The following is a 23,744-nucleotide window of genomic DNA, read 5'->3' as shown; positions in this document are numbered from 1 at the left end:
ATCTGACACTTCACCATCTGTAAAGTTCTATAAACCGGCATTTTTAATCTTCATTGAAATTCCAGTTTATAGACTGATTGGCGCGGGGCAGGGTAAGGGAGTTGGGGCACAGGAGGGGTTGTGGAGTGTGGGCTCAGGAAGGGCATTTGGGTGTGGGAGCTCAGGGCAGCGGGTTGTGGCGCGGATTGTGGCATGGGGTGCCAGATCCGGGAGGGGGGTGCTCACCTTGGGCGGTCCCTCACATGTGGCAACTTGTCCTGGCTGCTCCTAGGCAGAGGCGCGGCAGGCTGCCCCCGCCCTACCCCAAGCATTAGCTCTGCAACTCCCATTGGCTTTGGTGGCGGTGCCTGCAGGCGGAGGCAACCCGCTCCCACTCCCGCACCCCAACCTGCTGCCCTGAGTTCCTTTCCACATGCAAACTCCCTCTCAGAGCCCATGCCCCGCCCTCTCCCGCACCCAAACCCTCTTAGTTAACCGGCATTTTTCAGTTACCGGCATCCCCACTTCCCCAACATGCCAAATAAAACAGCTTTTGCTGTTTTAGAAAATGTAGAAAACATCCAAAAATATTTATAATAAATTTCAATTGGTATTCTATTATTGTTTACTAGTGTGATTAAATTGCAATTAATTTTTTTGAGTTAATCGAATGAGTTAAAACTAATATTAATCAACAGCCCTATATTGTATTATTCACAGCTCTACCCAAATTTTTCAGCATAAATCTGGGAACACAATATAGTAAAATCTCATTCGGTGGGCAAATTAGTGATAGAAAGGTGATGGAGGTGTCATTTGATTTCTAAAAACCTACAGAATCACAGTTTCAATTGTTCCACCTTCTGTGGTATGGTGGGGGGGGGGCTTACTGCTCCCCTGGCACCCAGCTTCAGGTCATCCAGTTGGTAGAAATTTTGATAATACAGTTGATATACAGTGCTGTCAGAAATGGCTTGAGTTGGGTATCATTCGAAAGCCCCTTTCCCCCATCAACACAATGGCACCAAACATGACAAACCTAGAACAATTATGTAGATATATATTCGAGAAAATGTTTAAAATCAACATTTTTAAAATTATACTTTAACAGAGGGATGCATTGCTTACATAAAAAAAGACACTGATCTTTTGCAATTCTAGGGAAGTTAGCCTTGACATGTAGGACTGAAAACATTTATTTATCAAAGTCATCAATGTCATCGTCATCTAGGGCACCATGATATAGATATAGTCTCAAACTGCTAGATATAGTCTCAAACTGATCCTTGTCTGAGCTGCACTTGCATATAGTCTGTGCAAGGCAGGCGACTGGCCAAACATTTGCAGAATGGTAAGCATCTGGTCTTTGCACATGAGCATTTGATTAGCTGAAGTACTGACTGGGACCACATGGTATTTCACACAACTGGTGTGATCAGTTCATTCTCCAAGACCCAACCATGCCCAATAGGGGAGGGTAGTTCTGGATATGGTCGATCATTCCAGAGAACATTCCATTGCTTGATAATTTGCCCTCATGACACCAAGTATAAATAGTGCCCCTCATCAATGACAATTTTTCTCAGTTTATCTTCTTCTTGGAAAACATTCACCAACGTAGTTCTGCAAGTGTCATAATGTTAGTCTTCAAATGGTAAACTTGGTATATTAATGCTTCCAGTTCATTTATGACCTCATCAGTGACTGTCTCATGCATTCCAAGAACTTTCAGAGTGAGGAAAGAGTCTTTGGAGGCTGAATCAAACACCTTCCAGTAAGATAGTTTGATAATAAGATAACAGAAGGTCAGACTTTTTACACCTCTTATGTCAGCGAGGTAGCAGGCAATCATCCCAGAATAGTTGGATAAATCTAAAGCAAAAACGTATTTTGCTATGTCTTCCAGTGTGAGATGCAAATTCTAATTAGCAGATCAAATAAAGAGCAGCAAAGACTCAACCATCTTCATGTATTACTGCACTAATCCAAAAGTTGGCTTTGTCATCAATTTAACCTCATTAAATTTCATGATCCATTCTGTGATATTGCAGCTCTCCATCATGTATAATAATGGTCACTGAATACGGAATGTACACTGAATGTGTGGAACTCGTCTTGCAAGTCCTGTACCCTTTGAGAAACAACTTAAAACACATCAGTATGCTTTTCTAAGATGACATCTAGTTAGCATTTTTGAAGGGTAACGAGTGTTTGGGTGTGTGATTCTACAGCAAGTCACAACTTTTTCCCTGCAAAAATTTGGTTCACAATGCCAAGTGTTGTGTTCAATCAGGTCCTCCGGGGTGATACTCTCCAAAGATTCTGCTGCTAGCTGGTATTCTTTGTCTCCCCATTAATTCCTAAAAATGATTGAGACCAAAGTAAAAACAAGGATACTGTAATAAATTACTCTGGGATTGTAATTATGTTAAGTAATGTAAATTATGTAACTATATGCATACCATTTGAAGATGGATTCCAGTTATTTCTGGATGGATGCTGATATCATAACTAGTGCCTCATTACAACTCCTTTGGCATAATAAACAAAGCTGATAATCAATACCACTGAACTGCTTCTTTTTCGCTGAAGATCGGAAATCAATCTGAAGTACTTCTTCCATGTGTAGTAATCTGTAACATTAAAAAAATTAATCCAGGTATCATCTTCTGAACATTAACTGATAGCATAGTACTGGTCAGGATTCTGGGCGAAGGTAGGCAGGATTAGTGGCAGGAGGTTGAGATTCCGGAACTGAAGCCAGGGGTCAGAGCCAGTATCAGGGTCAAGAGTCAAGCTGAGAGTCAAACCGGAGTCAGGAGTTAAGACAAGGGTCAGAGACAGTCAGGAATCAGGCTGAAGGTCAATACCAGGTATTAGGGTCTGTGTTGCAGTTCTAGGGGTCAATCAGGAATCAGAATCCAAGTCAGAGCTGAGGAGTTCAGGAACAGAGAAGCAGGGTAGTCATGACAGCTAGCTAGGGATCCACGCTGAACCTCTCTGGATTATGGGTCACAGGGTGTGGGCAGGTAACAGCTGCTGCTGGGTGGCAGTGAGGGAATGGTGTAGCCCAAAGTTATTATCTCCTTGTCTGTTGTAACATGCCACAAGGCCTGCTGGAAATGGCAAAGGCAATCTCCAAAAGTGGGGAAGTGGGCAAAGGGTTGCAGCTTACAAACTATAGGTGAGGGAAGGGTCGAACCCTTGACCAGCCCATGAAAATTGCTGTTTTGATGATGACTGGATACTCGATGATGGAGGGTGAGATGCTCTTCTCCTCTGGAACCTTTGTCTTTTTCTAACAGGTTTGGTGGTTCAGTGAAAACTAGAGAACTGAGTTGGGAGCGATCACTGGGCAGTTTAAGACCTGCTAAATCTTCTGTTGTTTCACCTTTGTGTGGCTTGTCTTCGTCTGTCCCTCCACGAACGTAAGTCGATGTTACACCATTCTGTTTTGTTGGAGCACGTTCTTTCCAGTGTGTTTTTGGTCTGCCCAGCAGTTATACCTATCTCATAGAACTGGAAGGGACCCTGAGAGGTCATTGAGTCCAGCCCCCTGCCTTCACTAGCAGGACCAAGTACTGATTTTGCCCCAGATCCCTAAGTGGCCCCCTCAAGGATTGAACTCACAACCCTGGGTTTAGCAGGCCAATGCTCAAACCACTGAGCTATCCCTCCCCCCTTGTGGTCTCTGAGGATCCAGTCACTGATGTGGGCTGTGCACCTATTGTCTTGCCTGGGGACTACATGATCCGCCCATCTCCGCTTTGCATTGTACACTGCCTGCACTACATCTGTTGTTTGTGGGGGTGTATATACCCAGACACTTCAGTGTGGCCTTAGAGTCCTTCAGCATGTGCAGGACTTGTCAGTTGTTCCTGAGAAGAGTTTTTGACCATCAAACAGGAGGTTTTAACCAGTACACCTCTACCCCGAGATAACGCGACCCTATATAACACAAATTCGGATATAATGTGGTAAAGCAGCGCTCTGGGGGGGGGAGGGGGGCTGCACACTCCGGTGGATCAAAACAAGTTCGATATAACACAGTTTCATCTATAACGTGGTAAGATTTTTTGGCTCCCGAGGACAGCGTTATATTGGGGTAGAGGTGTATTCTGAACTACTCTTAGAAACCTGGTGACTGGAGCCAAGACGCCCTGTGCACAACAACTGCTGTGGAGATGATCCGCAGCATCTAAAGACACTTGAAGAAAGGTTTTGGCTAATAAGTAAGGCTACATTTTGGTCACAAGTATTTTAAATAAAAATCATGGACAGGTCACAAGCAGTAAACAAAAATTCATGACCTATGACCTGTCCATGACTTGTACTATGTACCCTTCACTAAATCTTGGGGGTGGGGTGGGGAGTGGCCCGGGGTGCCACAGGTGCTCATGGGGGGGGCATCCCAGGGGGTGCCATAGGTGCTCAGGGAGTAATCTGGGGGGCACCACAGGTGCTTGGGGGAGGGAGCAGCCCAGGACCTCTGCTGGTGCAGGGTGGGGGTGGGGCGGGTGGCAGCATGCAGCCTAGGACCCCCGCTGTTGCTGGGAGAAGGGGTTGGCAGGGCTGGCAGGATCCCTACCCGGTTCCTCGGAAGCGGCGACATGTCCCTCCCTCGGCTCCTAGCTCCGCACGCTGCCCCTGCCCCAAGCGCTGGCTCTGCATCTCCCATTAGCTGCGGGGGTGGTGCCTCTGTGCGGAGGCAGCATGCAGAGCTAAGGGAGGGATATGTCGCTGCTTCCGGGGAGCCCCCAAGGTAAGCAGTACTCAGAACCCTCACTCCCTCCCTCATCCCAACCTCCAGCCCTGAGCCCCCTCCCACACCCAAACTCCTGTTGCTGCAGAGGGGTAGGGGGTGGTGGCCTGAGACTGCCCCAGCAGCGGCTGGTGCGGCTGGCCCAGGGGCTGCCCAAGCTGCTTTACTAATAGAAGACCCTCCTTAATGATGACCTGGAATGCTCCTGTGGAAGATACTCAATAAAGAATGCAAACTTCTTGTAATTTGTGTAATCATACTTGTCTGTGATCACCTAATAACTTGCAATCCAAAACTGGAGGGTCATAGATAAATATGCCTTTAGACCTGCTGTTGACCCCAGTCATTTACAGCATTCACCAGCAGTGAACTAAATAAACTAGGGGTGAGAAAATAAAAATTCTTAGTCCCTTGTAGGAACAGAATATTTCTTATCTGCCAATTTACAAGTTGGTGGGATGGCGGCAGGAGTTTGCTACACTGTTCTTGCTGGATCCAGGAGCACTTCATTAATTGGTAGCACACGCTGGGTGGGTGTTGCTGACTGCAAAATGTCCAGGCGCTCATGTTAAGAGTCTATAAGAACATAAGAACATAAGAAAGGCCGTACCGGGTCAGACCAAAGGTCCATCTAGGCCAGTATCTGTCTACCGACAGTGGCCAATGCCAGGTGCCCCAGAGGGAGTGAACCTAACAGGCAATGATCAAGTGATCTCTCTCCTGCCATCCATCTCCATCCTCTGACGAACAGAGGCTAGGGACACCATTCTTACCCATCCTGGCTAATAGCCATTTATGGACTTAGCCACCATGAATTTATCCAGTCCCCTTTTAAACATTGTTATAGTCCTAGCCTTCACAACCTCCTCAGGTAAGGAGTTCCACAAGTTGACTGTGCGCTGCGTGAAGAAGAACTTCCTTTTATTTGTTTTAAACCTGCTGCCTATTAATTTCATTTGGTGACCCCTAGTTCTTGTATTATGGGAATAAGTAAATAACTTTTCCTTATCCACTTTCTCAACATCACTCATGATTTTATATACCTCTATCATGTCCCCCCTTAGTCTTCTCTTTTCCAAACTGAAGAGTCCTAGCCTCTTTAATCTTTCCTCATATGAGACCCTCTCTAAACCCCTAATCATTTTAGTTGCTCTTTTCTGAACCTTTTCTAGTGCTAGAATATCTTTTTTGAGGTGAGGAGACCACATCTGTACACAGTATTCGAGATGTGGGCGTACCATGGATTTATATAAGGGCAATAATATATTGTCAGTCTTATTCTCTATCCCCTTTTTAATGATTCCTAACATCCTGTTTGCTTTTTTGACCGCCTCTGCACACTGCGTGGACATCTTCAGAGAACTAGCCACGATAACTCCAAGATCTTTCTCCTGACTCGTTGTAGCTAAATTAGCCCCCATCATGTTGTATGTATAGTTGGGGTTATTTTTTCCAATGTGCATTACTTTACATTTATCCACATTAAATTTCATTTGCCATTTTGTTGCCCAATCACTTAGTTTTGTGAGATCTTTTTGAAGTTCTTCACAATCTGCTTTGGTCTTAACTATCTTGAGTAGTTTAGTATCATCAGCAAACTTTGCCACCACTGTTTACCCCTTTCTCCAGATCATTTATGAATAAATTGAATAGGATTGGTCCTAGGACTGACCCTTGGGGAACACCACTAGTTACCCCTCTCCATTCTGAGAATTTACCATTAATTCCTACCCTTTGTTCCCTGTCCATTAACCAGTTCTCAATCCATGAAAGGACCTTTCCTTTTATCCCATGACAGCTTAATTTACGTAAGAGCCTTTGGTGAGGGACCTTGTCAAAGGCTTTCTGGAAATCTAAGTACACTATGTCCACCGGATCCCCCTTGTCCACATGTTTGTTGACCCCTTCAAAGAACTCTAATAGATTAGTAAGACACGATTTCCCTTTACAGAAACCATGTTGACTATTGCTCAAGAGTTTATGTTTTTCTATGTGTCTGACAATTTTATTCTTTACTATTGTTTCAACTAATTTGCCCGGTACCGACGTTAGACTTACCGGTCTGTAATTGCCGGGATCACCCCTAGAGCCCTTTTTAAATATTGGCGTTACATTAGCTAACTTCCAGTCATTGGGTACCAAAGCCGATTTAAAGGACAGGTTACAAACCTTAGTTAATAGTTCCGCAACTTCACATTTGAGTTCTTTCAGAACTCTTGGGTGAATGCCATCTGGTCCCGGTGACTTGTTAATGTTGAGTTTATCAATTAATTCCAAAACCTCCTCTAGTGACACTTCAATCTGTGACAGTTCCTCAGATTTGTCACCTACAAAAGCCAGCTCAGGTTTGGGAATCTCCCTAACATCCTCAGCCGTGAAGACTGAAGCAAAGAATCCATTTAGTTTCTCCGCAATGACTTTATCATCTTTAAGCGCTCCTTTTGAATTTTGATCATCAAGGGGCCCCACTGGTTGTTTAGCAGGCTTCCTGCTTCTGATGTACTTAAAAAACATTTTGTTATTACCTTTGGAGTTTTTGGCTAGCCGTTCTTCAAACTCCTCTTTGGCTTTTCTTATTACACTCTTGCACTTAAGTTGGCAGTGTTTGTGCTCCTTTCTATTTGCCTCACTAGGATTTGACTTCCACTTTTTAAAGGAAGTCTTTTTATCTCTCACTGCTTCTTTTACATGGTTGTTAAGCCACGGTGGCTCTTTTTTAGTTCTTTTACTGTTTTTCTTAATTTGGGGTATACATTGAAGTTGGGCCTCTATTATGGTGTCTTTAAAAAGGGCCCACGCAACTTGCAGGGATTTCACTTTAGTCACTGTACCTTTTAACTTTTGTCTAACTAACCCCCTCATTTTTGTATAGTTCCCCCTTTTGAAATTAAAGGCCACAGTGTTGGGCAGTTGAGATGTTCTTCCCATCACAGGGATGTTGAATGCTATTGTATTATGGTCACTATTTCCAAGCGGTCCTGCTATAGTTACCTCTTGGACCAGCTCCTGCGCTCCACTCAGGATTAAATCTAGAGTCGCCTCTCCCCTTGTGGGTTCCCGTACCAGCTGCTCCATGAAGCAGTCATTTAAAGTATCGAGAAATTTTATCTCTGCATTTCGTCCTGAAGTGAAATGTTCCCAGTCAATATGGGGATAATTGAAATCCCCCACTATTATTGGGTTCTTAATTTTGATAGCCTCTCTAATTTCCCTTAGCATTTCATCATCACTATTACTGTCCTGGTCAGGTGGTCGATAATAGATCCCTACTGTTATATTTTTACTAGAGCATGAAATTTCTATCCATAGAGACTCTATGGAACCTGTGGATTCGCTTAAGATTTTTACTTCATTTGAATCTACACTTTCTTTAACATATAGTGCCACTCCTCCCCCTGCACGGCCTGTTCTGTCCTTCCGATATATTTTGTACCCCGGAATGATTGTGTCCCATTGATTGCTCTCAGTCCACCAGGTTTCTGTGATGCCTATTATATCTATATCCTCCTTTATCACAAGACACTCTAGTTCACCCATCTTATTATTTAGACTTCTGGCATTTGTGTACAAGCACTTTAAAAACTTGTCCCTGTTTATTAGCCTACCTTTTTCTGATGTGCCAGATTCTTTTTTGTGTGACTGTTTATCATCTGATCCGGCCCTTACATTATACTTCTCATTCCTCTGCTCCTGACTATAACCTGGAGATTCTCTATCATCAGACTCTCCCCTAAGAGAAGTCTGTGTCCGATCCACACGCTCCTCTGCAGCAGTCGGCTTTCCCCCATCTCCTAGTTTAAAAACTGCTCTACAACCTTTTTAATGTTTAGCGCCAGCAGTCTGGTTCCACTTTGGTTTAGGTGGAGCCCATCTCTCCTGTATAGGCTCCTCCCATCCCAGAAGTTTCCCCAGTTCCTAATGAACGTGAACCCCTCCTCTCTACACCATCGTCTCATCCACGCATTGAGACTCTGAAGCTCTGCCTGCCTACCTGGCCCTGCGCGTGGAACTGGGAGCATTTCTGAAAATGCCACCATAGAGGTCCTGGATTTCAGTCTCTTCCCTAGCAGCCTAAATTTGGCTTCCAGGACATCTCTCCTACCCTTCCCTATGTCATTGGTACCTACATGTACCACGACCACCGGCTCCTCCCCAGCACTACACATAAGTCTATCTAGATGCCTCGAGAGATCCGCAACCTTCGCACCAGGCAGGCAAGTCACCATACGGTTCTCCCGGTCATCACAGACCCAGCTATCTACATTTCTAATAATCGAATCTCCCATTACTAACACCTGCCTTTTCCTAGAAACTCGAGTTCCCTCCCCCGGAGAGGCAACCTCAGTGTGAGAGGTAACCCCAGCACCATCTGGAAGGAGGGTCCCAACTACGGGAAGGTTTCCCTCTGCTCCCATTGACTGCTCTACTTCCCTGGGCCCTTCTTCCTCCTCAACAGCACAGGAGCTGTCTAAGCGGAGGTGGGACAATTCTACAGTGTCCCAGAAAGCCTCATCAACAAGTCTATCCTCTTCAAGAGGTATCTGGAGGGCATTAACCACCCTCTTCACAAGGTGCTGAAATTGACAAAAATTGTTGGCCATCAATCGTGGTGACTGCCTCGTCCGGAGATGAAATAGGGCAGGGGTCTCAAACATGCGGCCCGCGGAGCTCTTCCCTGCGGCCCGCGGAGCTCCCCAGGGCCGCCCAGAGGGGGGGGCAAAGGGGGCAATTTGCCCCGGGCCCCGGGCTACGCAGGAAAGAGAAAAGCGGAGGCTCTCGCCTCCGCCCCTCTCCTGGAGCCTCGGCGCATAGAGCGCCGAGTCTCCGTCCGAGCGCCTGAGCCCCGCCCCGATCTGAGCCGCGTGGGGAGGGGGCGGGGCTGGGAGCTCTGCGCTGAGCGCTGCGCTCGGCGTGGAGCTCACAGCCCCACCCCCTCACCACGCGGCTCTGAGCGGGACGAAGCTCAGGCCTCGCCGGAGACGCGCTCGGGTAAGGGGGGGGGGAAGCGGGAGCCGCCGGGGCCGGGCCGGGGCCTGGGTGGGAAGCGGGACCCGCCGGGGCCGGGCCGTGGGGGGGGGGGAAGGGAAGCGAGACCCGCCGGGGCGGGGGTGGGGACGGGCAGCGAGACACGCCGGGGCCGGGCCGGGCCGGGCGTGGGATGCGAGACCCGCCGGGGCCGGGCTGGGCCGGGCCGGGCCGGCGGGGGGGGAAGGGAAGCGAGACACGCCGGGGCCGGGCCGGGCCGGGCGAGGGAAGCGAGACCTGCCGGGGCCGGGCTGGGCCGGGCCGGGCCGGCGGGGGGGGAAGGGAAGCGAGACCCGCCGGGCCGGGCCGGGGGGTGGGGGAGGGAAGCGAGACCCGCCGGGGCTGGGCCGGGCCGGGCCAGGGGGGGGGGAAGGGAAGCGAGACTCGCCGGGCCGGGGGTGGGGAAGGGAAGCGAGACCTGCCGGGCCCGGCCGGGGGGTGGGGGAGGGAAGCGGGACCGGCCGGGGCCGGGGTGGGAAGCGGGACCGGCCGGGGTGGGGAAAAGAGGGACCCGCCGCCGCCGAAGCGCAGCCCGGTCTTCGGCGGTGGGGGGCCCCTTCTGTTCCAGGACCCGCCGCCTAAGTGCCCCGCCGCCAAGCCACCAAACAGCTGTTGGTGGCGCTTAGCACTTTCCAGGAGGGAGGGGGGAGGAGCGGGGAGCCGCGCGCTTAGGGGAGGAGGTGGAGAAGAGACAGGGCAGGGGCGGGGCCTCATGAAAGGGGTGGATTGGGGGTGGGGCCAGGGGCAGCAAGGGGGCGTGTCAGTGATGCGGCCCTCGGGCCAATGCACTAGTCCTCATGCGGCCCTCGGGGTCATTTGAGTTTGAGACCCCTGAAATAGGGCCTTGAGGGGTAGCCTCCTTGTCCACCCTAGCCTCCTATTCCTTTAAGGTCTCTTCATGGGGGTGGTTTGGTATAGGGGACTGTGTGGCCCTAATCTCCCTGTGGAATGGAGATGGAGGTCTGGCAAATTTCTGCCGATACATCACCCAAGGATCCCTGTATAGCCACTGAGGAAGCCCATGCAGGAGAGGGGATATTACTCAGGGCTGATTCCACCATTCCTGACACGGATGAGGATCCTTGTCAAAATATAGGTTCTTGGAACGATGTGGAGGTGAATTCTGCACTGAAAAGGAGGAGTCTGATTGAATGTTTCCTTTAGCCTCCTCATTGTTATCCAATGGGAGGGCCCCATCAGAAAAGGGCAGAGAATTCTGCAGTATTGGGAAGTGATGGTAATCTGCAGACGGGTCTCAGCACCAAGAGCTGTTCAGTCCCCATAAGCAGTGGGGACTCCTGCTCGTCTAACACTGACAAGTCCCTGCTGTAGCAGAATTTCTGAGGTACCAAGTGGATCAGTACTGACACAGCCGATAAAACTGCTGATTTGGAGCTTGTAGGCACTGATGCCAAAGGCTTCAATTTTGTTGACAATGATGGAGTTGAGTGTGAAGGTACTGTTGGTAAGGCCGAGGTAGACAGTGACATTCTGGAGGAATGTATGTCTTGTACCTCCCTGTCCTTCATGGACAGTACCGGGGCCCTGCTGGAGCCTTGTTTCTCTGAAGTGCTCTAGGTTCTCCCTAGTTCACTGGCACTGGAGGAAGAGTTTGCCACCATGGTACCACGTTGAAAGGTCAAGGTTTCCAACACCATAGACCTAGTGAGAGATCAGGGCTTCTTGGGAGCTGACTCCCTGTGATGAAAGACAGAGCTCCTCTTTTTTGGAGTCTTCCCTGAGTTCTTTCCCTTCATAGGAGATACCTTAGCTGAAGATGAAGGATCACTGGATCTGCCCAGAGACACGTGTTTGAGGGTGGTCTGACCTGACCTGACTTGGAGGCAATCAATAGCAGCTTCAAATTGATCTCCTGATTCTCCCATGTTCTAGATTTGAGAGCCAGGCAAAAATTACATCCCAAACAATGCATGCACTTGGAGTGGCCATCACTGATCGGAACAGCCTCCTAACTAGACAGGCAGCATTTGAAACCTGGTGAGCCAGGCATGGCAAGCCAGTCCAGATCAATTCCCCAGAAAAAAAAGGGGGAGAGGACAAACTGACATCTCTCAAAGCTATCTAACTATTCCTAATAAGCAATACTAAATAATACTAATAACTAACAAACTAAATAACAACTGTAAACACACTGAGGTACACATGCTAGAGCTCTGTCTTAGTCCAAGGTAGTAGAGAAGGAACTGAGGGTGGTTCGCCCATGCAGCCCTATATACCCTGAGAGCGCGACACAAGGTTGTACAGAGCACATGAGCAGGCTGAATAGACGCTACTAACGGAAAATCTCTAATCAATGGCTCAAGAGGCACATGTGCACCTGAAGCAGAGCACCCACAGGGACACTACTCAAAGAAGAATTTTAGAATGACCATGTGTAATCAAAACTTTAATTTTTGTTCTTTCTAAAAAGATGGCATCTTAGTAGCTCAGTGACGTGGCACTCAATCACTGGTTTTATCATTGACTTGGAGAGAAGAATGTCACCTATTGAATCATCAGCACTACAGCACCAAGGTTCCATTAGCCTACAATAGAAGCACAGGACAAAGGGAGGTCATCCTTCTTTAAGAATCCCGCTACTGAATTAAATAGGAGGCAGAGGTCTGCAAAGTCTACAAATTCAACTCTAACTTCTTTGCAGATAATTTTTACTGTGCCTACTCTACCTTCCAACTTTTTGTCACTATGACATTAGAACATCTTCTCCATATAGAAGAAAAAGGGTTCCATTGAGGTCTTTTCATCTAACTCCATATTTTATCTTGATTTTCCAATCTCCCCTACCTTTGCTAAGATTAGTCAGATCAAACAAACTATAACACATCATACTTAAAACACATTTCATTGACCCTCTCTCACTTTTCAAATATCTTGGTTTTCCCTTATTTATACTACTAATTTTTTTCCTCTTGTTTATTATTAAATTATGTACAATAATTGAGGTATTGTTTGGATGAAAGATGCTATACAAAAAGATGTCACATACAATAAATGCATATTAAACCTAAGTTCATCTAAAACTTTTATCTGCAACCCAACAGGTATCCATTTTCACTAAAACTTGTTTGAGTGGTTAATTAGAAAAAATGTTAACTAACACCAAAGTATTATTGCTAGTCTGCTGCCAATTCCACTAATCCCAGAAGGAGGCTGCAGCTGAAGAATGAATGCCAGTTCTTTTCACGCACATTAATGACAGAGTCAAACTACTGATGTGACTTATTCAGATTTCACTCATGAGATGACAATAGATGAGACCTGTCCTCAGACCCCTGAATATCAGTAGCATTGATTTGAGAGTGTTTTTTGCCTGTTCTCACAGCTGGACTTTTAAACAATCTAAAGGCAAAAGTAGTAATCAGCAACAAAGAGGAGAGTGAGATATTAAATTAATCTCAAACTGATGTTCTAAACACTTCCACCATGCATAACAAATGCACAGTTTCTCCACTGTACACCACATCATAATGCTCTGTAAAGGTACAAAAATATTCATAATTAAAAACCTGGTACTTGAGTTCCATTCAGCTAATACTTGGAACTTTATGTGCTGAATTGATAAGCAGCAATAATGTTTTCTTTTCTTATACTATTGTGTTACCATTTTTAGCTGGTTGCTTAGTTACATTAGGTAAAACCTTAACCAATATGTAACAAGCAATGTGAAAACTCTGATGCACAAAACCATACTGGTATGGGCGGGGGGAGTGATTATTACAAAGACATTAAAAATGAATGGGTCTAGAACAGTGGCATTTCTGAAATGACTTGACAACCATTGAGCAATCAGCCTTTCCAATCAGTCAAAGTGAAAAAAAAACCCTATCCATATTTTAACTATACAGTAAAACTAGAAAAACCAACCTGATTAAAAAGACTTTTCATTATAGATATTTATGCCATTGTATTGTAATACCAATTCAATCTTTGTAGCTGCTATTATACCAATTGTACTTAAACATAATTTGATGTTATCAACAGTACTTGCCTTAGCTTATCTTTTTCATGGTATATGAATTCCACTAACTTTAATTTATCAAGGTTTTAATGTATTCATTCACTTGTATTTTTTCCTAAACAAATGCCATAATTCTCATTAAAATAAAGGGACACAAAAGGAAAAGCTTTTACAATTTTGGGTTTATTTCAACGAGCAATTTCACAAAGCGTAAAGTTATGTATCAGTATCTGGTACAATCTATGAAAGACACAATCAAACAAGTTTTGAAAAATTTTCTACCCCTCATCATAACAGATTATGGTGAAATTAGGTCCTGATACTGCAAATATGTGAGTACTAGCAAATTCTGTGAGACTACTAAAGTGTTTGCAGGATTGACTGTATAATAAGGAGAAAATCTAGTCATAACCAAAATAAGTGTTTCTGAATGAATACATACATACATACAAAATCACTATTGCTGGGGTAATAATAACCAGGCGTCTTTGTTCCATTCAAAAAGCTGGACCTAAATTCTTCTGGCACTTAAGTGAAGGACAAGATATTCTCTGGCAACTACAGACAAATTGAAAATTTGAGTTTTTAAAATTTAAATATGGACATGAATTCTAGAAAAGGTACTATATCCATTGTGTTACTTATTTCAATATTAAATTTATTTTACTATTCCAACTTTCAATGTGCTGCAGATTTTGGTATTGACAACACAAGATTGCATTGTACAATTTTTCCACGATGCTGGAGTTTTATAGCTGAAAAGGAAACAACTGGGGTTTGTGGCATCAGCAAGACAAAGGAAATAGTTTGGGATTGTGGAATAAGCACATTAACTATACATTTCTGTCAAAAATGGATTACCGGTGAATTTAATATTGACAAATTGTCATCTTTAGCTTCCAGAGGTAACAGTGCACTGATTTGAATGGATAATTTTATATTTTTCAGAGCTCTTTTCAGATTTAACGGACTGCCTCAATTTATACTGTTTACATTTGAAAGGTTTTATTTACATTTATAAGAGTAGCAAAGAATCCTGTGGCACCTTATAGACTAACAGACGTTTTGCAGCATGAGCTTTCGTGGGTGAATACCCACTTCTTCGGATGCGAAGAAGTGGGTATTCACCCACGAAAGCTCATGCTGCAAAACGTCTGTTAGTCTATAAGGTGCCACAGGATTCTTTGCTGCTTCTACAGAACCAGACTAACACGGCTACCCCTCTGATATTTATAAGAGTGAGAGGGAGGGCCATAGGGAGCTGGTTGCAGCTTCTTGTTTCAGGACCCCTGGCCCTGGTTTAAGCTAGGGCTGCAGAGAGGAAGTCCTGAATTGACCTATGCCAGTGGAGCAGAGGGCACAGCTCTGACCTGATTCATAAAACACCTCCCCTCTTCGTTTTACCCACATGCTGTCCCTGACACACCCACTCCCAACTCTACACTAGGATAAACCTCCACTAGCCTTTTCTGACTACTTTCAGGCTACTTTGCACTATATGTATTGTGCAAAATAACCTGAGCAAACTGGAGAATCCTCCCCAAAATATCTAATTTAAGATGAACTACATGATTTATAGATTTGTAATTGCCTTGCCTTTTGCAGTTCAGTTATCTCTGATTTGAAGTACTTGTCTACTCAAGAACAGCTATGAAATTTAATGTTACATTTATTTTAATACACCTAGCACAGTAGTCACACTATAGCCAGCGTGGATACAGATATCGTCATCATTAAGTAATATAGGGCCCAATCCTGCAAGGTATAGTCCACTTTCTCCTGCAGAATATCTACATTATTCTTCAAGTACCTCTTTAAAACCCATCTTTGTCATGATGTCTACAAAATCTGCCATCTAATGATGCATAGGAAAGCTGTGATTACTGCTACTGACTGGCTCTGCAATTTGTGCATATAGAGTCTACACTAAAACTTATGTTACTCTGTTCTCCATTCTCCATCCACTGACCCACTTGTTTGTCTCACCCACCTGTTAGGTCTTGTCTTTTAGAATGTAAGCTCTTCAGAGCATGGGACTGTTAAATATATGCTCGTACAGTGCCTACCACAATGGAGACTCAACATAGTCAAGGTTTGAAGGCACTATGGTAATATAGATAATTATTTCAGCATATTGAACATTTCCCAGAATAATTTAATAACTTAACTAAATAAGGCATTTTATTCTCTTACCATTTTTGATGTTGGGTATAACAAGTTGTGTAGGTGAGCTGCTGCTTCCGGCTGCTTCTTTCTTTTGGTTGATAGTGGAAATAAAACTGCTAAAAGTAGAAAATTGGCTTTTGGTTCCTCTCTCCAATCCCTGTAATTAGGAAGGCAGTAATAATAATAAAGCACTAATATCTATTACTGCAAAAGTAATTTTACTCATAAATCATTCTATGGAACACTTAAACAACATGCCTCTTCAATGAGGAACAGATCCATGAGTAATACTTAAATATTTTTGAACAAATTTGTTTCAAATTGAATAATAAAAGCCACTAAGATTCCTTCCCATTTTCCTCATGTTTTAAAACGCATAAGGTAGTTTACAGTACTTAAGAGTTCGGTAGATAAATTGGGAGTAGCAGATATGACTAAAATGATTTCAATATATTATTCTAACTCCCTGTATCCTAATTAATAATTACCTTTGTATTTCTTTTTTGCATGCAACTGAGTTCGTATCCAACGGCACGTCTCACATTCCTACATCAAAATACTTTTATGTATTACAACTGTTTTTAGAGCAGAAATCTAAAAAAATCTGATATTTAAAAATGTCCCTAATTTCAGTGTTCAGTCTAATTTTAACCACCCATGTGCAGAATGAATTTTGTTATGTGCCCACCAATATGGAGGTGGTGTGTGACACATCACCTTTATATTGGTGCACATAACAAAAGTAATGTTGAGGGAGTAGGGCCGAGGGGTTCGGAGTGTGGGAGGGGGCTCAGGGCTGGGGCGGAGGGTTGAGATGCAGGGGTGTGAGGGCTCTGGCTGGAGGTGTGGGCTCTCGTTTGGGGTCAAGGATTAGGGGCTTGGGATGCAGGAGGGTGCTCCGGGGCTACGGAGTGAAGAGAGGACTCCCCCCAGCTCTCTTTCCCTGCAGCAGCACCTGGGCTTGGGGGGAGAGTTGCCTTTCCCCACCATGGCAGCTCCATGGGACCACAGGACAGGTGCCCTTCCCCTGGCAGGTCCAGGCCATGGCTGGGTTCGGGCCAACGGAGGGGCGCACCTACTCCAGCAGGTCTATGGGCCGGTTCCCTGAGCGCCTGAACTTAGGCATGTGGCCATGAACTGTGGGCTGACTGCTGGTAATGTTAATCTACAGGCCAATCAGAAGGCCAATAACTTGAGCTTTCAGTGTTGGCTGCCACTTAGCTTACAAATAAAAGGTTAACTACTGAGCATTCTCTGAGACAACAAGAGAAGCTGCTTGAACATCTGATGCCAGTGAGGAACCTGCATAAACCATTGCCATCAATGTTGTATGCAAATAAACTTTAAAAATCAGCATCGAGCCTACGTGAACCAGTATGATGGAACATGCAAATGATTATGTCAATTTATTTTAAGGGGGAGATTATTATTTTTTTTCCCTTAAGAAACAACACTTTGCACTTCTATAGAATTTTACAAAGGTGATATTATTCCTATTTTACAAACAAACAAAGTGAGTCTCAGAGAAGCTAAGTGACGTGCACAAGATCACACAGGAAGTCAGCAGCAGAGTGGACATTATTAGAACTCTCAAGGTTCAATTCACATTTGGCATAGGCAGATTCAAGGTCTTCTCACTTCAAGAATTTACTCTTCTTTAATTTCACTCTTTTGCCAGTGACAAATTTGGTCCTCACACTAATCCAATGACAAATTTGGCCCACAAACCTTGCCAATGCTCTGATCACTACAAATATGGAGTTGTTTTGTGTTTCTACATTAAATTATAACTTTTTATATAAATCTTCAGAACTCAAACTGTAATTTCAATATTATTTTTAGAAATACATTATTCCACCCATTTTTTAAAACCCAAGTTCTCTCATTCCTTTTAAAAAAAAACACATCTGTAAAAAAATCATATAGGTAGAGTTCTGAGAAAAGCTATACATCCACACAGTCATTCTGAAATACTACAGTAGGCTCAGAAGGGCCCAGAAAATTGCACATTGAAGCATGGCAGGAGTTGGAACATTGCCAGAAATTTTAAACAGTTTTGAAATTTCTACTGCACTTACACAAGTGGCCATTTTCCCTGGCTCAGCCAAATTTGAACAAATTTAGAATAGCACAAGACATCTTTAGGACCTCTAGACTGACGAATTTCAATTTCCTACTGTAAACCCCTGACATGCCAGAGGTGCTAAAAATAGGTCACAGAAAAGTTGACATGCAATGTGCTAGGCTACCACTCAAACTATTATTCTATCTTAAAGGTTAAAAATGAAAAACTAGGATACCTCTCAAAACTTATCATGTGTAACATACAAGATTGTAGAATAAATCCACAACCTGAGGAAAAAAACATGCAAGAACTAGTCAGCTGAAAATAAGGAACACTTTGAAATGAAAAACTCTTTTGGGGTGGCCACCTTGCAATCAAGTTCTGTAGCATGCAGAATACAAAGCCAGACAACCTCCTGGAACTTGAGTTCAATTATGAAGAACAGAGAACCATGAATCTGCTTTGTAGATAAATGCAATGGAAACATCTCTGAAGCAGGATGTGGTAGCAGCCTTATCTCTGACTATACAACCCTTTTCAGGGCCTTCTCAATTTCAAGCTAGCCAGGGCACAGCAATGTGAACCACAAGAAACATCCCTTTGAACCACAAGAAACTGTCCTCTGGAAAACAGCATTGCCCAGAATGCTAGTATCAAATGAAACAAAAAGTTAACAGTCTAATGGCATTAGTCTGCTCCAAGCAGAGTGTAAAGGACTTTTCAACATCAAACATATGGAAAAGGGGCTATGGACTTGCTAATGAGGAACTGACACTTCCTTGGAGAGTATCTTGGATACGTCTAAATCTCATTCTTATAAAAACTTGCAAGGTGGTCAGCCAGTCACGAGGGGCCAAAGCGCACTTACTGCCATCAGAAAAATGAACTTCCATGTACAAAATTTAAGCTCACTGGAACTAAGTGATTCAAAAAGGTTATCATCATCTTTGTTAGGATCACATTTAACCCACTATACTATTTATTAATGAAGAGTTTCAAAAAAGTTAAACTTGTGGTTCTCAACTTTTTTACTGGTGACCCCTTTCACATAGCAAGCCTCTGAGTGTGACCCCCCTTATAAATTAAAAACACGTTTTTATATATTTAACACCATTATAAATGCTGGAGGCAAAGCAGGGCTCGGGGTGGAGGCTGAGAGCTCGTAACCTCCCCCCGCCACCCCGTAATGGCCTTGTGACCCTCTGAGGGGTCCCAACTGAGAATTCCTGAGTTAAATCCTGCATGAATCTGACAAGAGGCTAGACAGACATCAGCCTACCTTCAAGGAATTCATGACAGACCGAAGCAGTTACCAATGTGCGTATAAGTGCGTATAAATTAGACTTAAGATAAGTGAAGAAGACAACCCAGCGCTTGTGAGCAGCAAATAAAGGCATCCTTTTGAATCTAACTTAACTGCACCACAGGGAAGGAGAGGCAGATTTTAAGAACTTTCTGAAAACCTGATTTCTGCAGATCCAAACAATGCTCACGACTCACATATCTGAGGTGAACAGGGGCCACTGAAGATAAAATGCTCCCTATCCTCCTCCAGTCGGGAGGTCCTGGCAGACTATTGGTAAAGGCAGGTGGACTCAACACTCTTGAATCTCTGTCAATGTTTTTTTTTTGGAACTATGGTAATAGAAATAACAACAACATTTGCTGAAAGAGGGCTTAGGACACTTACATTTCTGGTATAAAGGCTGAACTCCCTGCAAGAGGTAAGGCACTCAGCTCCCTTGAAGCATGCCATCAATGTAATACCTGTTTATGAAGCAGAGCCCTTCCTTTTCCTCCCTTGAAAAAAGAACATGAAGGTGAAAGAGGCCCCAGAAAATGCAGAGTGGCCTTTGTTTCCTTGGCAGAGGGCACCACCTGCTCCTCAAACAAATTCTCTTTAGTGAAAGGCAAGTTCTTAAACTTTCTCTTGCTGGAATCTGGATACCTACAGCCAAACAGAACTATTGATATCCTAAGGGAGAAGCCCTGATGCACAGCAAAGGTCTGAACTGACTGCATGGTCAGACCAATGCACTCATGTACAAGTTTCTTAAGTGCCCAACATTTTTCTTAGGGAAGAGGATAGGTCATGATGGAATCCTCCTTCTGTAGTTCCACTTCACCTATGGCCATGAAGGGTCACAATGCAAAGGGCTACAGCCTTTCATACAAATGATTCTAAGTGCCACAGCTCAGGATTCTGTGATATACTACCTATGTGCTGACAGCCTTTCCTTGAGCCCTGACACCTCCATCACCAAGGTTTCATGAGAAAAACGGTAAAGTAGCAGACAGCAAGGCATACTTTTTCTCATCAGCCAGGAAGCTGGATCTGCTGCACTTTCATAACTAGTAACGTAATTGGTTGATGTACATCCAAGGAGTTGTTTGGTTCATCAAGGAATAATTACAAGACAGTCTAGAGAGGTCAGTTGTGCAAATATACAGTTGTTGTCTAGCACATTGCCATAATATATCAAGTACAGGAAAATCTAGTGGAGTATTGCAGAAGGAGTATGATGCTCATTTCACAAGATGTCAGATGTGATAGTGCAAGATTGTCACATAAATTTGGACAGATCATATATACAGGGATACAGCAGCAAAGTTAATGCTTTTTAGAGTTAGTTAACTGCATTTTCACATGTACAGTGTTTGGGGTGTTTTTTTGTTTTAAAGCAAGGAGACTTCAGCTTAAAAATTCCTTGCATGTTAAGGTCAGTGGTGGGTTTTTTAAAGTAAAATTACAAGTTCTAATAAGGATTTTTTTCTTAAGCTGTTATACAAACTTGCAACCTTCATTGTAACTTAATAAGATTGGGTCTGAGAATTTTCTTTTTCTTTTACAAGTGTTTTATAAGACCTGATCTGCATTTTGTAACACTGATCTTGATGCACCAACAAGAAATTTGGTTTTAAAGAACTTGTAAGGTGCACTGGATCTGGTGGCACACTATACAAGCTCCTGGAACCAGATATCTGGGTTTAGTGAGCACAAGGGTACAGCAAAGCAATTTTCCAAGGTTCATCAGCTTCATCAAAGCAGCTTGCTCCATAACCAGTGACCTTAGCAGCCTTACCAATTTTGTCTATTCAGCTTGAAAATTTCTCTCCATGCTTACATAAAGAGAAATCCAGGGTCATGGAGAACATCAGGCCTTGTACCATGACTCCTTTTGCAAACTTTAAAGTCCCACCAACTCTCTTTCTATAATTAAAAACTTCATGTATCTCCAGGGTTTGAAAATCCCACACATGACTGACAAGAGACGGCTGCAGGCCCAGAGCTCTAATCCTCAACAGAGCTTTCTGCAGGAATGTTTGGACTACAGATGCTCACTCTGCATCGACCTCTGAGCTGCTGCTTAAAGTCATATTCAGTGGTGAGATCCCCAATATTGTTCTCTTGACCGTACACAGAGGTAAAGTTCCTCATGACTTCATAGCTTCACCTGCTCTCCGCCCCTACAATCCTTAGGAAAACAGGAGTAAAGTTGTGGATTCGATGGCCTGCTTTCTTTATACTGTTAATTATTTTAACGTGCTTTTATTACACCTACTCTTATTAGTATGAAGAACTCAAGTCTTCTGATTCATTCTTCATGTAAGAAGGGCATGAAGTGGATGAAAGCATAATATTAGGAGTCAGGAACTCCTGAGTAATGATCCTAGGTGTGAAACCAACTCCCACTGCATGACAACAATCTAAGTGTTCTGCCTCAGTTTCCCCATATGTAAAATGAGTAAATACCTAACTCAAGACTAATGTAAAGATTGTTTTAAGTAACTGAAGATAAAAAGTGCTAAGTAAATGTATTACTTATAAAAGTCCTTCATGCATCTTCTAAAGTGGGTTTATTGCTGTAGATCAATCTATTTAAATCTCTTTTATACCATTTTAAAAACAAGGTGATCAAAACTGAATGAAGTATTAAAGTCGCAGACAAATTTACACTATCTCACTGTAATGTTTTATTCTGTTTTAACAGGACAAACAATTATTCACTTTTAAAAAAACTTCTGCAGTATATTGACCCGACATCTTCCTTGAATTAACTACATTAGAATAATAGAATCATAGAAATGTAGGACCTGAAGAAACCTCGATAGGTCATCTAGTCCAGTACCCTACACTGAGGCAGAACTAAGTACATCTCTACATCGATATAACACGACCTGATATAACACAAATTCGGATATAACACGGTAAAGTAGTGCTCCGGTGGGAGGGGGGGGGGGCTGCGCACTCCGACGGATCAAAGCAAGTTTGATATAACGTGGTTTCACCTATAACGCAATAAGATTTTTTGGCTCCCGAGGACAGCGTTATATCGGGGTAGAGGTGTATTATCTAGATCATCCCTGACAGGTGTTCGTCTAACCTGTTCTTAAAAACCTCCAGTAATTCAGATCTAGATTCAAGTTATAGTATCTGCACTCTGACAATATCAATTAACCTCAGCATAATACACATGAGACCTGATATAACATGATTTTGATTTTTAACTATAGATGGCTCAGTGTACTAGCTTTTCACCAGTTTTCCCTGGGCCAGAGGAGGTTGAGTGAGCCCCCTTGATTACCTGGCTGTGCCTTTTCCTTCCCTCATTCTGCCCAGAGCAAAAGCATGTGTGGTGCAGCTGCCAGCCAGGAGAGCACATGCATATGGGAAGAAGGGATAGGATGAAGGGGCAACACAGAGGCAGCCTGCAATAGCAGCTGCTGGAGCCAGAAGAGGAAGGGCGAGTGATTCTCAGCAGGGGCAGGCTGGCTGGGCTCCCCACACCACAGAATGAGTGGGTAGCCCATTGGGGGAAAGGGAAGCTGGCTCGCCTCTGGCCCTCCCCCTCAGTAGGGCAAGAGCACGTGTGTGGTGGGGGTGCAATTCTGCGCAGCAACTGCTTCTCCTGAGCATATGGCTCCTAGAGGGTAGAAGGGCTGGCTGGGCTCTCCCACATTGCAGCGTGAGAGTATGCACAGTGGTGAGGTAGCCAAAACAATGAAACAGACACAGCTGAATGTTGCTGCGGCTACAATCCCAGCCAAAATCGAGGCACAGCTGAGTGCTACTGTGGCTAGAACTTTAGCTGGAAGGGGGAAACTGGGGCACAGCTGAGTGTTGCTATGGCCAAGAAAGATCCCAGCTGAAACTGGGAGCCTAAACTGGGAAATTGAGGCACAGCTCAGTGTTGCTGTGACTAAAATCTCAGCTGAAAGTGGAAACTGAGGCTCTTAAGGAGTACTGCACAATATGGGATACCTACCAGAGGGTGGGAAAAGTATATATGCAGTAGCTATGCTTATAATAGAAGACCTTTTACAGAGGGCGACTATGGCTATTGAGGGACACTTCAGTCAAGGGACCCTGACTTGCAGCCCACATGGAGGCGGGGCAGAGAGAGGAAGCTGTCCCTGGGAAAGGAGTATAAGATTAGACCAGAGAGGGTTTACTCATTTACACATACACAGCCCAGGGATAGGGACAGACACACAAGAGAGAGCATGCCATAACTTGGGGGTAGGAGTGGCAACAGGAAACCTTTCCCCACCTGACACTGGGTAATTGAAGCACAGATGTTACAGTTGGGTTAAGACCAACTTTGCAAGTGGTGGTCACCTGGATACTCTTATTTGCAGCAAGGGTGAATTCAAGAGAGGATACAAGCCCACTGAATAATACCAGCAAAGAAATCACAGTGAGCCTCTGGCTGGCTTGTCTGGAGTCTGCATCAGAGACAGGAAGATATCTCTGCTTGCTGTTAATA

The 23,744-nt window shown here is 44.2% G+C and overlaps 1 protein-coding gene and 1 long non-coding RNA gene across 6 annotated transcripts in view; one reads left to right on the top strand and one right to left on the bottom strand.

The window, feature by feature from the left end:
* The window catches only part of HECTD2 (HECT domain E3 ubiquitin protein ligase 2), an 82,356-nt gene that overhangs the window by 53,482 nt on the left and 5,130 nt on the right, over window positions 1-23,744 (bottom strand). The window contains exons 1-3 of one of the 5 annotated variants that reach the window (XM_045024183.1): window positions 19,667-19,747; window positions 16,400-16,457; window positions 15,939-16,068 (exon numbers count right to left, since the gene is read on the bottom strand). In XM_045024183.1, the coding sequence (XP_044880118.1) occupies window positions 15,939-16,068; window positions 16,400-16,457; window positions 19,667-19,668 (190 nt within the window). In that variant the 5' untranslated portion in view covers window positions 19,669-19,747. Of the gene's footprint in view, window positions 1-1,107; window positions 1,626-15,938; window positions 16,069-16,399; window positions 16,458-19,666; window positions 19,777-23,744 lie in introns of those variants that run through there. The other 4 variants (XM_045024184.1, XM_045024182.1, XM_045024181.1 and 1 more) reach the window with 4 other exon arrangements.
* Window positions 1,705-21,878, top strand: LOC123374337. The gene is made up of 3 exons (XR_006581072.1): window positions 1,705-1,753; window positions 3,285-3,407; window positions 21,217-21,878. It is a non-coding gene; the product is annotated as an uncharacterized LOC123374337 (long non-coding RNA).

This window comes from Mauremys mutica, chromosome 7, assembly GCF_020497125.1.
Source record: "Mauremys mutica isolate MM-2020 ecotype Southern chromosome 7, ASM2049712v1, whole genome shotgun sequence".
Lineage (NCBI taxonomy): Eukaryota > Metazoa > Chordata > Testudines > Geoemydidae > Mauremys > Mauremys mutica.
This window is presented reverse-complemented; position numbering and strand designations above follow the sequence as displayed.